The sequence below is a fragment of the Alternaria metachromatica genome, assembly GCF_023757995.1.
Source record: "Alternaria metachromatica strain BMP 0045 chromosome Unknown scaffold_4, whole genome shotgun sequence".
Taxonomy (NCBI): Eukaryota; Fungi; Ascomycota; class Dothideomycetes; order Pleosporales; family Pleosporaceae; genus Alternaria; species Alternaria metachromatica.
Window position 1 is genome coordinate 1,218,485 of NW_026055495.1, and position 12,986 is coordinate 1,231,470.

Here is a 12,986-nt window from a genome sequence, read left to right on the forward strand (position 1 = left end):
AGCCCGTCGCACATGAGGCGGAACTAGCCAGCACCCTCTCCGCCAGCCCATGAGCCATGGCCGCTCCCCACCAGTACCACCAGCCGAACGCGCCAGACGAGGACTCGGACCTAGAACTCGACCTAGAGGAGCTGGACCCTCTGGCCTCTCGCTCCCAGTCCGCCGCTACACCACCACGGCGCCAGTCCAAGGAGCAACGACGGCCATACCATGAGCTGGGTGCGAGAATACCGCTGAGGAATCTCAGAGTCGGCAGGCTGCGCGCGAACAAGAAGAAGGAAGAGCCGGAAGAGGACGACCTAAGAGGGCTGCTGGACGACGATGAAGGGTCCAAGAGAGACTCTGCTGGCAGTTATGGCCAGTCAGGTGATGACGATTCGCCGCTCTTGCCTGAGCAGCACACACCACGGAGAAGACGGCAGCCACCACCGAGCGCGCTTTCCCGCCTGGGCTCCAACATGCGCCTGCCCAGCTTCCTCTCACGCCAGAACAACGCCCCCATACAGTTAGGCGACGACGCCGGAGAGTCGGATGCCGACGAGGAGCACGATCCGACCACCCAGCGCACCATCTCCGTCGGCCAGCTTCAGACCTCGAGATTCCCCGCGAACGCCGTGTCGAATGCCAAATACACCCCGTGGAGTTTCCTCCCACGCACCCTCTACAATGAGTTCTCCTTCTTCATCAACATGTACTTTCTGCTCGTCGCCCTATCGCAGGTCATACCCGTCCTCCGGATCGGCTATTTGTCGACATACATCGCACCGCTGGCTTTCGTCTTGACGATAACGCTGAGTAAAGAGGCTATGGACGATATTGCTCGACGGCGGAGAGATGCAGAAGCAAACTCGGAGGGTTACACCGTTCTGAAGTTTGAGGAGAACAGCCTTGGGAACGGCGTCGCGCCCGGAAAGAACTCGCAGAGGAAGAAGCGCCTGAGGAAGCAGCCCAAGGACGAGGGTCGGTTGGCAGACATTGATGATGAGGAGCAGCGACTTTCGGGCAAGGGTCTGGCGACATGCACCTACTGGGAAGTTGTGAAACCCTCTCGGAGCCTCAGAGTTGGAGACGTCGTGAAACTCGGCAAGGACCAGCGAGTGCCTGCCGACATGGTGCTCCTCAAGAGCTACTCCAGCGAGAATGCAGCACCTATTGAAGATGACTCCAAGGCGCAAAGTTCATCGGCTGCGCTTATTGATGGCATGGACACCGGCGACACGGCCAAGGTTGACAGTGCCACAGCTTCTGGAACCTCAGGAGAAGCCTTCATCCGAACAGATCAGTTGGACGGTGAAACCGACTGGAAGCTGCGCCTGACCTCGCCACTTACACAGAATCTGGATATTGGCGAGTACACCCGGCTCCGCGTCGTGGCCGGCAAACCGGACAAGAAGGTCAATGAATTCTACGGAACCGTTGAACTGCCACCCAAGACACAGCGACATTATGACCCTCATGATAACGAAGAAACGACGTCCCCCACAGAAGTGCAGTCAGCACCCTTGAGCATCGACAACACCATCTGGGCGAATACTGTCGTTGCATCAAGCTGCAGTCTACTGGCTGTGGTCGTATACACCGGCCCACAAACTCGTCAAGCGCTTTCTACATCGCCTTCAAGATCCAAAACTGGTCTGCTTGAATTAGAGATAAACTCTCTGACCAAGTGGCTATGTATCTTCACCCTCTCGCTCTCTTTCATCCTAGTGGCACTCGCGCGATTCCAGGTCATCGAAGGCCGGCAATGGTGGGCGTCAATGCTGAGATTCCTCATTCTGTTCTCCACTATTGTCCCAGTAGGTCTGCGTGTCAATCTCGATATGGGCAAGTCGGTCTATGCATGGTTCATACAGCATGATGAAAGTATCAAAGGTACTATCGTTCGGACTAGCACAATCCCAGAAGACCTGGGTCGCATTGAGTACCTGTTGAGCGACAAGACAGGTACTCTGACACAGAATGGTATGTTCAACCATGAAGTAATCTCGACACGACTAACAGTACGTAGAGATGGTCATGAAGAAGATTCACGTCGGCACAGTCTCGTACGCAAACGAGGCCATGGACGAGGTATCATCATACGTTCACCAGTGCTTCACACCACCCGCCGGAGAAGCCCCATCGCTTGTCACGCCTTCTTCTGCATACATCGCACCTCTCACCTCAGCTACTCGTACGCGCCGAGAGATTGGATCCCGGGTCCGCGATGTTGTGCTAGCCCTAGCTCTCTGTCATAACGTAACGCCGACCACGGAAGAAGAGAACGGGGAGACAGTGACTACATACCAAGCCTCCTCTCCCGATGAGATTGCTATCGTCAGATGGACCGAGGCTGTTGGTTTGAAGCTTCTGTCTCGCGATCGCGAATCTATGACCCTTCTATCGTGCGACAGCGGGAACACTGTCGTCAAAGTGCGCATTTTGAATGTCTTTCCCTTCACATCAGAAGGCAAGCGCATGGGTATCGTCGTGAAGTTCTATCAGGGTCCAGCATCATCACCCACTGATGATGGTGGCGAGATATGGTTCTACCAGAAGGGTGCCGATACTGTCATGACCTCTATTGTTGCCGCCAACGACTGGCTCGATGAAGAGACAGCCAATATGGCCCGTGAAGGTCTCCGAACACTGGTCGTCGGCCGCAAGAAGCTCTCATCGCAAATTTATCAAGACTTCTCCACCAAGCATGCTCAGGCTTCGCTTGCCCTTAATAACCGCGATGCTGCCGTCGCCAACGTAGTAAAAGAATATCTGGAGAATGACCTAGAGCTTCTCGGTGTCACCGGTGTCGAAGACAAGCTCCAAAAAGACGTCAAACCCTCCCTTGAACTCCTCCGCAACGCAGGTATCAAGATCTGGATGTTGACGGGCGACAAAGTAGAAACAGCCCGCTGTGTAGCCGTCTCGTCCAAACTTGTAGCCCGCGGCCAATATGTCCACACCATCGCCAAGCTAAAGCGCAAAGACCTCGCCTCTTCCTCCCTTGACTTCCTCCGCGGAAAACTAGACGCCTGCCTCCTCATCGACGGCGAATCCCTCGCGCTGTTCCTCCAACACTTCCGCCAAGAATTCATCACCGTCGCCGTGCAACTTCCTACCGTAGTCGCCTGCCGCTGCTCGCCCACCCAAAAAGCCGACGTTGCACGCCTCATCCGCGAGTTCACGAAGAAGCGCGTATGCTGCATCGGCGACGGCGGCAACGACGTCTCCATGATCCAGGCCGCAGACGTAGGCGTCGGCATCGTAGGAAAAGAGGGCCGCCAAGCCTCTCTCGCAGCCGACTTCTCCATCGAGCAATTCTGCTACCTCGTCAAACTGCTCGTCTGGCACGGCCGCAACAGCTACAAGCGCTCCGCGAAACTAAGTCAATTCGTCATCCACCGCGGTCTCATCATCAGTATCTGCCAAACCGTCTTCTCCATCGCCAGCAGCTTTGAGCCCAACGCTCTGTACAAAGACTTTTTGCTCGTCGGCTACAGCACGATTTACACCATGATGCCAGTGTTCTCTCTCGTGCTAGACCGCGATGTCGATGAGAGCGTGGCAAACCTCTACCCGGAACTGTACGCCGAACTCAAAACAGGACGTAGTCTGAGTTACAAATCTTTCTTCATATGGGTTGCAGTCTCTGTCTACCAGGGCTCCATCATACAAGGTCTCTCTCAACTCCTCATTGGCGTGGGTACATCCACAACACCGCCTGCGGCACCTGACCCCACTTTCCTCAAGATGGTCAGCGTCAGTTTCTCCGTGCTTATCGTGAATGAGCTTGTTATGGTGGCTATGGAGGTGACGACGTGGCACTGGATCATGATTGCTAGTATTGTGGGTACGGCGGTGATTTACTTTGGCTCGGTGCCGTTTTTGACGGGGTATTTTGATCTTGAGTACGTGGGCAGTGTGGCGTTTTGGTGGAAGTTTGCGGTTATTGCGGCGATTAGTCTTGTGCCGCCTTATGCGGTTAAGTTGTTGAGGAGGACGCTTAAGCCGCCGAGTTATCGGAAGGTGCAGGGGGTGTAGGGGTACGCATAGCTGGAGTTTGGGTTGGGGTAACGAGAATTTATTGTTATCCTTCGTTGCCGCTTTTTGATGTGTTACATTTATTGGGCCCCTTGATGGCGCCGCTATCTGCTTCGTTGACCTGACTCTCTTGCTCCAATAGGTCGGGCGAAGCCATTGTCCCATCTCAATTCCGCCATGTAGCCGCAGCCTGATACATTTCGCGTAAAAGATATGTCCATCTTCCGCACTCCCTACGCAATCTTTTGCAGAGTCCCCGATCCGTTCTTCTTCGCCCTCGGAACCCACAGGTCCTTCCTGAATCCCCACTCGACCTTGCGAATGCCGTCATACTCCACATTTGACACGCCAGACACTGAGAGCCAAATCAGAGTACTCCGCTCAGGGACTTCGTACATATGGTGGTAGGACACCTGTGGTGGTTCTGCGTCGAAGACCTTCCGGACGTGTTGTAGGACAGATTCACTGATTCGGGGAAGATGATGAAAACGATGGTGAGCCTGGAAATGAATACGCTTGAGAGCAGTGAACAGCTCGAGGAGTTTGCCCTTGTAATGTCCATGAATAAGGTCCGCCGTGAGCATGAGGTACGCAATCTTCTTGATGACGCTGGGACGCAGTAAAGTAACCAAAAAACGCACTTTCTTCTCCTCAAGACACACCGGGATGCTGATACCTGGTCCTCCGCGGTCGTCGTTGTCGACGAGGAATCGGGAGGAGAGGAAGAGAACGTCCTGCGAGAAGTTCATGTACACGCTGAAGGTGGTCGTGTACTTCGTCTTACATCTGCTCTGGCAATGTGCGTTGACCTGGTTTAGAACAAAAGCGTTAGTATACCGAACCTCAAGGTAGTGATTTTGAACGAGCACTTACTGTAACCCACTCTCCGCCGCCGGCTTTGGCAGCTTCACATCGCGCTTCGCAGTTGACTTCGAAAAGCGTTGGATAACGACGCGATACCGCGACAGCGATTGTATTCGATGTTGGGTTGTAGCTATGGAGCTCGATGATGCGGTTGCGGCCATTGAGATCGTGGTAGTCGTCCTCGAGGGCAACGTGCCAGATACGCACGCGCAGTTCAGCGGGCAGGTCGGAGAAGAGGTGGAATGCAGTCGCCATGGTTGCGTTCAAGCTTCGAGTCGATAGAAGTTGAAAAGTACAGTTTGGAAAGACTGAAGATCTTCCTGGTGCTGTGGTGAGGGCGGAGATCTTGAAATAAGTGCAAACAGAAAGCTTGGGCTTGGCATTCACCGTTGCCCGGTACAGTGCGCTATGACGTAGGCACGTGGCAGAGATACCGTTCGAGGAAGGAGACAGATGGGTATGGACGGGTCGTCCCGGCTAGCTCCAGTGTGACACCATGCGAGATCGGTAAGTGAGGAAAAATCGAATCGGGTTCCGGACATCTCCGTAACGCGCACTAGGGGGGGGTTGATAGGGGTAGGATAGCATATCAAAATCGCGATAGGTCAATGTAGCCCTTTCATCCGAAGTCAGCCTGTTGTCACGTAATCGTCCTTGGCACCATGACTTGCCCGAACAGTCTTCAACAGCGACACCGCTGTCGCAAATGTCGGCATGACAAATCCCTGTCATGTGTGAAAGCTGTTAAAATTACAAAATCTAGCAACATATGTTATAAAATCTCTGAACAATGCGTGTTCGCAGAGTGTCTTGTGTGATACATCTTATGCCTGGTACCTGTTTGCAAAGAAAGCTTCTTTTTGTGTGATATCATATCGCAAGCGTATCAAGGGCAACACCAATCGCGCGTTAATCAATATCACATATGATTGCTGATGCATAGATGTCACATAAATGCTCTAACTATGTTAAAAGGTGTCAACAACGATGGCATAGCAGTCTTAATGTCGTTCTGTTCGTAATTGTCTTCAAAATTGATAGGGTGTGGACAGGTTTCACGGGTGACAGCGAACACTCCCAAATCATGACTTTAATTATAGGATACGAACAGCCATTGCGCATAAGATTGCTAGCATGTAGAATATATAGCAATAGCTACATATGCATCACATTAGACACGGTAAGAGCAGCACAGTCAGAAGTAATAGTATCTTCTTTGGCTTGTAACAGCGCATCCTCAGATTAACCTCACCCGCCGCCCTATCGAACTCGCTGCATGTAGAAGAAGCGCACAGCTGTTACGAAGACATCATGCGACAACTTGTTACGATGTATTTATTATGCTATCTTAGTACACCCCGCTTGTTGCAGCCTAAATGGTCGTAGTAAGCAGGGCCCGCTGCCGCGCCCCGGACATGCTGGCATTACTAAGGCAGTCAGAGCAGGGCTCAACACCAACAGATAATGCATATTCACGACAGTCTTTTATCTTCAGTACTACAACGCTAGCGAAAGGCTTTCTGTGCAAGCTACGCTACGTAGCGAATGTACATAATAATAACCCTGCAATAGTGTCACAGATTAGAAAAGTAAAGAAGAGTATTTAGAGAAGGTTGCTATTAAGATCTCGAGATAAAGAAGCTACATACATATGTAGTGGGTATTATCGCTAGTAAATATAACAGACGCCTAACTGTTAGGAAGGCAGAAGAAAATGTAGAAGACATAAAAGACATAACTAGGCCGGCCTAGATGCTAGATATATAAGACATTGTGTTGAAAGTACTGCTGCTACAAGGCATGCTTTCTGTGAAACTATAAAGAACTGTAACATACCGAAACAAACAACCTACATTAGGTATAGCTATAAATCTAATTAGATAAGGAGTAAAAAAGAAAAGGTGTAGACATCGAACTTCTGTATAGTAGAGGCGCAGAAACTTCGCGTGGACAAAACTGCCTATCTCTGCTAGGCATTTTGCGGGGAAGGGCTTTGTTGAGTAGGCGGATCGACATTGTTAAAGAGCTCGTCTTTGCCTGGTTTTACCCCTGGTAGTAGGGAAAAACCTACAAGTCCTGCGTTCACGAAGTTGGGACGATTCTTAGGGGCGGATCGATTCTTGCGGTCGCGGGCTAGGTACTTTAAGCTCTAGGTTATATTAGCTATAGTCGGTCGGTGCTTTACAAACTCTAGTATAGATAAATATGCGTTAAAGGCGTCGACGATACTCTTGTAAGTGTAAAGAGGATCTAGCTGCTTCTCGCGACTAGACTTAGCGTCTAGAATTAGCTTAGTGTAAGCCGCTACTATAACAAAGATGCCTAAGAGTATATTAGCATGCATAACTGTTAAAAGCGTAAACTCTTTTACTTACTCTTTGCGTACTATTTAACAATAGGCGCAGAATGCTCTTAGTTGTATACGTTCGCTATAAAAGTGAAAACCTTGTTAAAGTCTAAGACAGCAACTTTGTCGTTAATCTTTAGGCAGAGTTTAACTAGATTACAACAACGCTAAATGCTGTGTAAACTACTACGCTTAAGCAGAGCCTTAACCTAAATCTAAAATGTTAGCAGACGTCTATTATAAGCAGAGTAAGAAAGCTTACTCTTATGTTTGCTAGTCCCCTGCTCTTCTATTAGTAGCAGTTGCTGCGGATCTTACTTATACCTATCTCTATAACCTAAGCCGTATCGGGCTTTTCGTAGAATTCGCTTAGTACCTTCTAAGTAATTAAGACAACTACATTAGGGTTAAGAGTTAGAAAGTAGTAAGGCTTAGCATACTGCAGCAGAAGCTTAAGGCGGGATGTAATGTCTTTAGATGTATTGCGCATGTTCTTCTTAGTATATATACGCTTAGAGAGTTTAGCGGCATTAGAAGGCTATTAGATTTGTTAGAAGAGAAGAGAAATAAAGAAGTATTTACTTACTAGTATAGCATCTACTAACTCTTTTAGACAAAGTTAATTAAATAGTTCTCTTGTTAGTTAAGCCTTAATTGCCTAGCTTGCTTAAGGCTCTAGAGAGAGATATTGCTGTTACTTCTGCTATTCTATTATGCGCATAGCGTTGTTCTTGCTTAACTTATTACTAGACTCTTTCTTGTTCTTGTTATTAGCACTACTTCTAATAGTCTTAACACTATAAATGTTGCTAATAATGCTACGACCTTTTACGTGTATAGTGCCGGCCTTCTTCTTAAGCTTCTTAAGCTTTACCTTAACCTTAGAAGATGTAGGTAACTTAAGTAGAGTAGTAATCTCGGCATTGTTATTGCTACTAGGTAGCGCAGGGAACTCTTGCGCGAAACTTAGAATAGATATAGTTTGCGATTCTGTAGTTTCTAATACCTGTAAAGCCTTCTCTTCTGCTAGCGCCTTTCTTGCTCTTAGTTTCTTAGTGACAGAAACTCTGCTTGTCTTCTTGTCTTGTATATCTTTACTCTTGCTTAACGCGCTAGCTCTAGATAGTGCTAGTTGTGTATTAAAGTGTAGTGTTATAGACGTAGATAATTTCGATCAAGAGGTTTCTGCGCAACGCGGAGTTGCATAGAGTAAAGCTAATTAAGTATTAAGAATCTTTCCTAGGCTGCTATAAGAGCTACTAGATAGTTCGCGATTCTCTCTAGCTTTAGCGGTTTTAGTGCGGGCGCGCTTTAATTAAGCCTTAGGCTTAATAGACGGGATAACTTTATTAGCAGAGTTGTTATGTAGCTAATAGCGCGCTCTGCGCTTGCGTAGAGTAGTTTACTAAGAGTTTATAGTAGCTATTGCGCGGGACGAACAGAGAAAGAAAGAAAGAAATAGAAAAGAAATAATTAACAAAACAGCACTCGCAACAGAGAACGTAAAGCAGCGTAGTAGTTGTAGTAGTAAGGTTAAAGAATAGAACTAGTAGAGGATAACACGTCTAATGCACTGTAGAGTAGTCTGTGCTTAAGCTTAAGCTACTCTTTCTCTACTTAGTTTAATAGCTCTTTCTGTAACTTCTACTCTGCTATCGTACACTCTACAGACCCCTCTAATTCTGCAATATATTCTGTACCTGTCGCGCGCCTACTATATTAACCTCTTTATCTTTATAATATCTACATTCTGCTTACTGTTGCGCTGCGGTTAATATAGGTATTTTATAGTTTGTCTACAGTCTCTAATTCTATTAAATCTAACACTGCTAGATTCGCGTTCTCTACAGAGCCTGTAAGTATTTGTTAAATCTGTTTACTTTCTGTTCTAGCAGAACATGCGCGAATGCGTACAACACTTTACTAGACTTGCTTTAATATCTTCGCTATCTGCATTAGTCTGTAAAAACCTATATACTGTAGCTATGCAACGGACCTATTTTGTACGCTATATATACGGACTTAATTAGAATGCCTAGAACTTTATACTCTTCTCCTCTACTAGCTTTTCTAATTTAGCTATTACATTTTAGTTCTTCTACGTAATCTAAGTCGCTATCTAAGCAGCTAGCCTACTAAACCTTCTAGTATTAGAAATATTAGACTTAGCTATATTGCTCCTAAACCTTCACTACCTAGCTAGCCTACTAATATATCGGACTTAGCCGTATCGCTTCTAAACCTTCACTACCTGCTAGCCTACTAGTATATTAGACTTAGCTATATTGCTCCTAAACCTTTACTACCTGCTAGCCTACTAGTATATTAGACTTAGCTGTATTTAACACTTATGTCTTTAAGATAGATTTTCTAAAGTCTAAAACGTTAGAGTGTGTACTAATGTGTATGTGTGTCTAGGTTAACTCTTATTACAGCTACTCTCCTCTATCGCTAGAGGTTGTCTAATACTTCTACTATGTAATTCTATACCTTCTTCTACTCTTTAGACTGCTAGGTCTATACCCTTATTAATCTAATTAACATACTCTGTTATCTAGGATACCCTCTAGATTCTAAAAAGGTTAGTTTTACACTCTCTTTCTAGAAGACCTTAAGTAGATAGTATCTAGATCTACTAGAGCCTAACAAAGCCTTTATTTATACTCTTAAACTCTTTCTTTTTCTTCTACTTCTTTACAGGTTATTAGAAGTTATACCTTTTAGCCTTATACAATTTCCTAATGTATTTCTGCATTGTATAACATCGCGGCTTAGATATTATATTCTAAGCCTATTACAATCTAAATATTTAGGCTATTAGATTTCCTGCCTTTTCGCTCTGTACAAACCTTAGTTTCTTCTCTTTTTCTGCATCGCACGATATTACAGCTCTAACATAATCTTCTAAACTTTCTATATTTTAAATATTTAGGCTAATATTTATACTGCAGATCTGTCTGCTAATTTAGCTTTCGAACCTTAAACCTAATTCTTAATTCTGCCTCTCTTACATCTAATATAGTCCCGCAAGGCCTATTTAATTAATATATTATATTGCGCGATAATACTAGAGACGAAGACAATAAGAGAGATAGAGATAATAGATCTCTAGGCTAATCGCGGTTACAATTACCCGTCTCTAACATATCTAATAAGAACAACCTTCTACCTATACTAGCTAGAAGTAACAATAATTATAGGTCTGTAGCAGATATAGTAGCACTCTCTAATAGCGTCGCAATAACAGATAATGTGCTAAGAAGCTCTGCGGCACTACACAAGGTTAATAAAGTTATAATAGATGCACTCTCTGTCTGCCTTAATAATAAGGTTAAAGATGTAGATGTAACGAACAATCTAGATGTAGGCAATATACCTAAAGATAAACAACAAGAGCTTAGAGATGCCGCCTTCGATAATAACAAACAGAATAACAATACATTAGAGCTAGAACTAGAATCTAATGCTTTATCTACACTACGACCCCCTTCTAGAGCTAGAGAAGACCTAACTATAGAAGTTCTACGCTATCTACAACCTTTTACTATAACAGTTTTCTTTCTTGCACTCGCTATCTTTATTAATAAATAGAAGGTCTCGCGCGAAATGTATTAAGACTTACGCTACGTTCTTAGCCTTCTTAACTCTATACTAGTATAGGTTTTAACTCTGCTAAAGCAGGTAGATACTATAAAGCGTGCTCTAGATAATTAACTCCCTCTTCTTAAGCAGCGCGAGAGAGAGTTAAAGCTTAACTAAACTATAGTGCCTACGCAGTTAAGCTAAACAGATAATATTTGTCTATTTAATATGCAGGACGTCTTCTAGCGTATAGCTCACTTAACATCTGTTAACAACTATAGGCATTTTAGTATAGCTAACCTTATTAACAACCTAGTAGAATTCTAGAAGTTAGAGTTGTAGGCAGTATTAAATTAAACAATAAGCGGAGAGTTTGCAATAATCTGCAGAGCGAGTAGACCTCTACAGCCTATTCTAGCATCTAAGTTTGTTTAGTTCTTTAATAACGCTAATAAGCAACAATTAGAACAAGTTACTTCTATTAGAAGAGACAGAATAGCTAACGCTATTACTAACAGCACAGGTAGAGAGGTAACACTTCTTATTAATTATGTCTATACGCTTAGCGCTCTTTCTACATATCTTTAGTAATTAGCTATGTCTGCTACACTCTTAATCCTCTCTATATAATAAGAGCTCTTCTTAGTTAAGGCTAAAAAGCTAATAAAGATTAGAGAGACACGACTTAAGCGCTAAGAACTAGACGTCTTTCTTAACTACAGGTTTAGTACAGACACACTACACATATAATATTTCTCTTATAAATACATTATCTGCTACGTCTTTGTTAAATCTAACCTGCTCTCTATCCGCAAGCTTGCTCTATCTGCTCTATACTATAGAGAGCTTAAGATTATTAAGTATACTTGTAATAAGATACTTAAACAACTATGTGCATCTAACTATTGCATTATAAGCTTTCTGTATACAGCCTTTATAGATAGATTTGGCCTGTATCGCAACATGCACTATTTAATTATTAGAAAGTACTTTTAATAGGCCTTTTTAAACAAGGCTAACTACAAGAGGCAGATTAATGTATTTCCGCTAACGCTAGGCCTATTTAGCGCTAGCTAGAAAGATGTTATTAAATCTCTAGTTTATCTAGCTAACCTAGAACTTAGCGTTAATATTAACCTAGATAACAGAACTATAATTACTATATGCTCTCTATGTCTCGCATACGTTAGAGACATGCCTTAATAGTAGGCTAACGCAGGTTATAAGAGTATAAATGCTATACATTTCTACTAATTTTATCTTGTTAGATTAGATAATAAGGCAAATCTAAAGTACGACATTATTATAAATAGTTGCTACTACAATAAAATGCTGCGAACGCGCTAGTATGTAGTAGGTAAGAGCTAGAGAGAGAAAGATGTTATATTCTAAGAGCTTAGTTTATCGAAGGAACTGTTGCTGCTCTTACTTCTTACCTCTGCCCTTAATTGCATTTGTTTCTATCTACTAGACACCGCGCATAGCAAGTTTAAAGAAATTATGCGCTAGGTTATTACGTGTCTATTTAAAGACATATTAAAGACCTCTTTCTATAACGCCTTTGCTTAAGAGTTTGCTGCGCTTCTAACTCTACCTAGCTAGCTGCGCAACTTATATATTAAGAGACATTATAGCTCTTACTCTATGTAGAAGTTTAGATAAGCAAGTATTATAATCTCTATAGTCTTGCGCAAATAGCTTCTTCTAATCTACATTTAAAGGCGGTACCTAGAAGCTATTACTATAGTACTAGAGTCTTATAAGGACAATACTAGTTACATAGGCATTAACTTTCTTATTTACTATTTTAGTATAATCGCTAAGTCTAACGTACTCTTTGTAGAACTAGTGCTATACAAAGCAGACTAGAGTTAGGTATAGTTAATTAGAATTAAAAGCTGTAAGCAATATTAGAACATCTTAAGTTTTGCTGTATACGCCGCTAGCTAAGTAGGCTCTAACTAAGCGATTGCTACTAGAAATTCTTACTTCTGTTTCTTACCTAGAAGAGGCTCTATTAACAGCGAGGTATTAGACATAACTAATATGCTCGCTAATAATACAATGTTTAGAGAAGAGAAAGAAGTCTCTAATATCTAGCTTACTACTAAAACAAGCAAGAGAACAGACGCTTAACAAGTAGCCCTTAAGCGAAAGCGCTAAACGCCTAATA

General features: G+C 44.2%; 2 protein-coding genes across 2 annotated transcripts; one reads left to right on the forward strand and one right to left on the reverse strand.

The window, feature by feature from the left end:
* Positions 1-56: 56 nt before the first annotated feature.
* Positions 57-4,020, forward strand: J4E83_002760 (uncharacterized protein; the record flags this gene model as incomplete). Its single annotated transcript, XM_049329701.1, has 2 exons — positions 57-1,962; positions 2,009-4,020. The coding sequence occupies 2 exons, from the start codon at positions 57-59 to the stop codon at positions 4,018-4,020; spliced, it is 3,918 nt and encodes a 1,305-aa protein (XP_049191380.1).
* Positions 4,021-4,253: 233 nt separating this feature from the next.
* Positions 4,254-5,139, reverse strand: J4E83_002761 (uncharacterized protein; the record flags this gene model as incomplete). The annotated part of the gene is made up of 2 exons (XM_049329702.1): positions 4,254-4,829; positions 4,894-5,139. The coding sequence occupies 2 exons, from the start codon at positions 5,137-5,139 to the stop codon at positions 4,254-4,256; spliced, it is 822 nt and encodes a 273-aa protein (XP_049191381.1).
* Between the last annotated feature and the right edge of the window lie 7,847 nt (positions 5,140-12,986).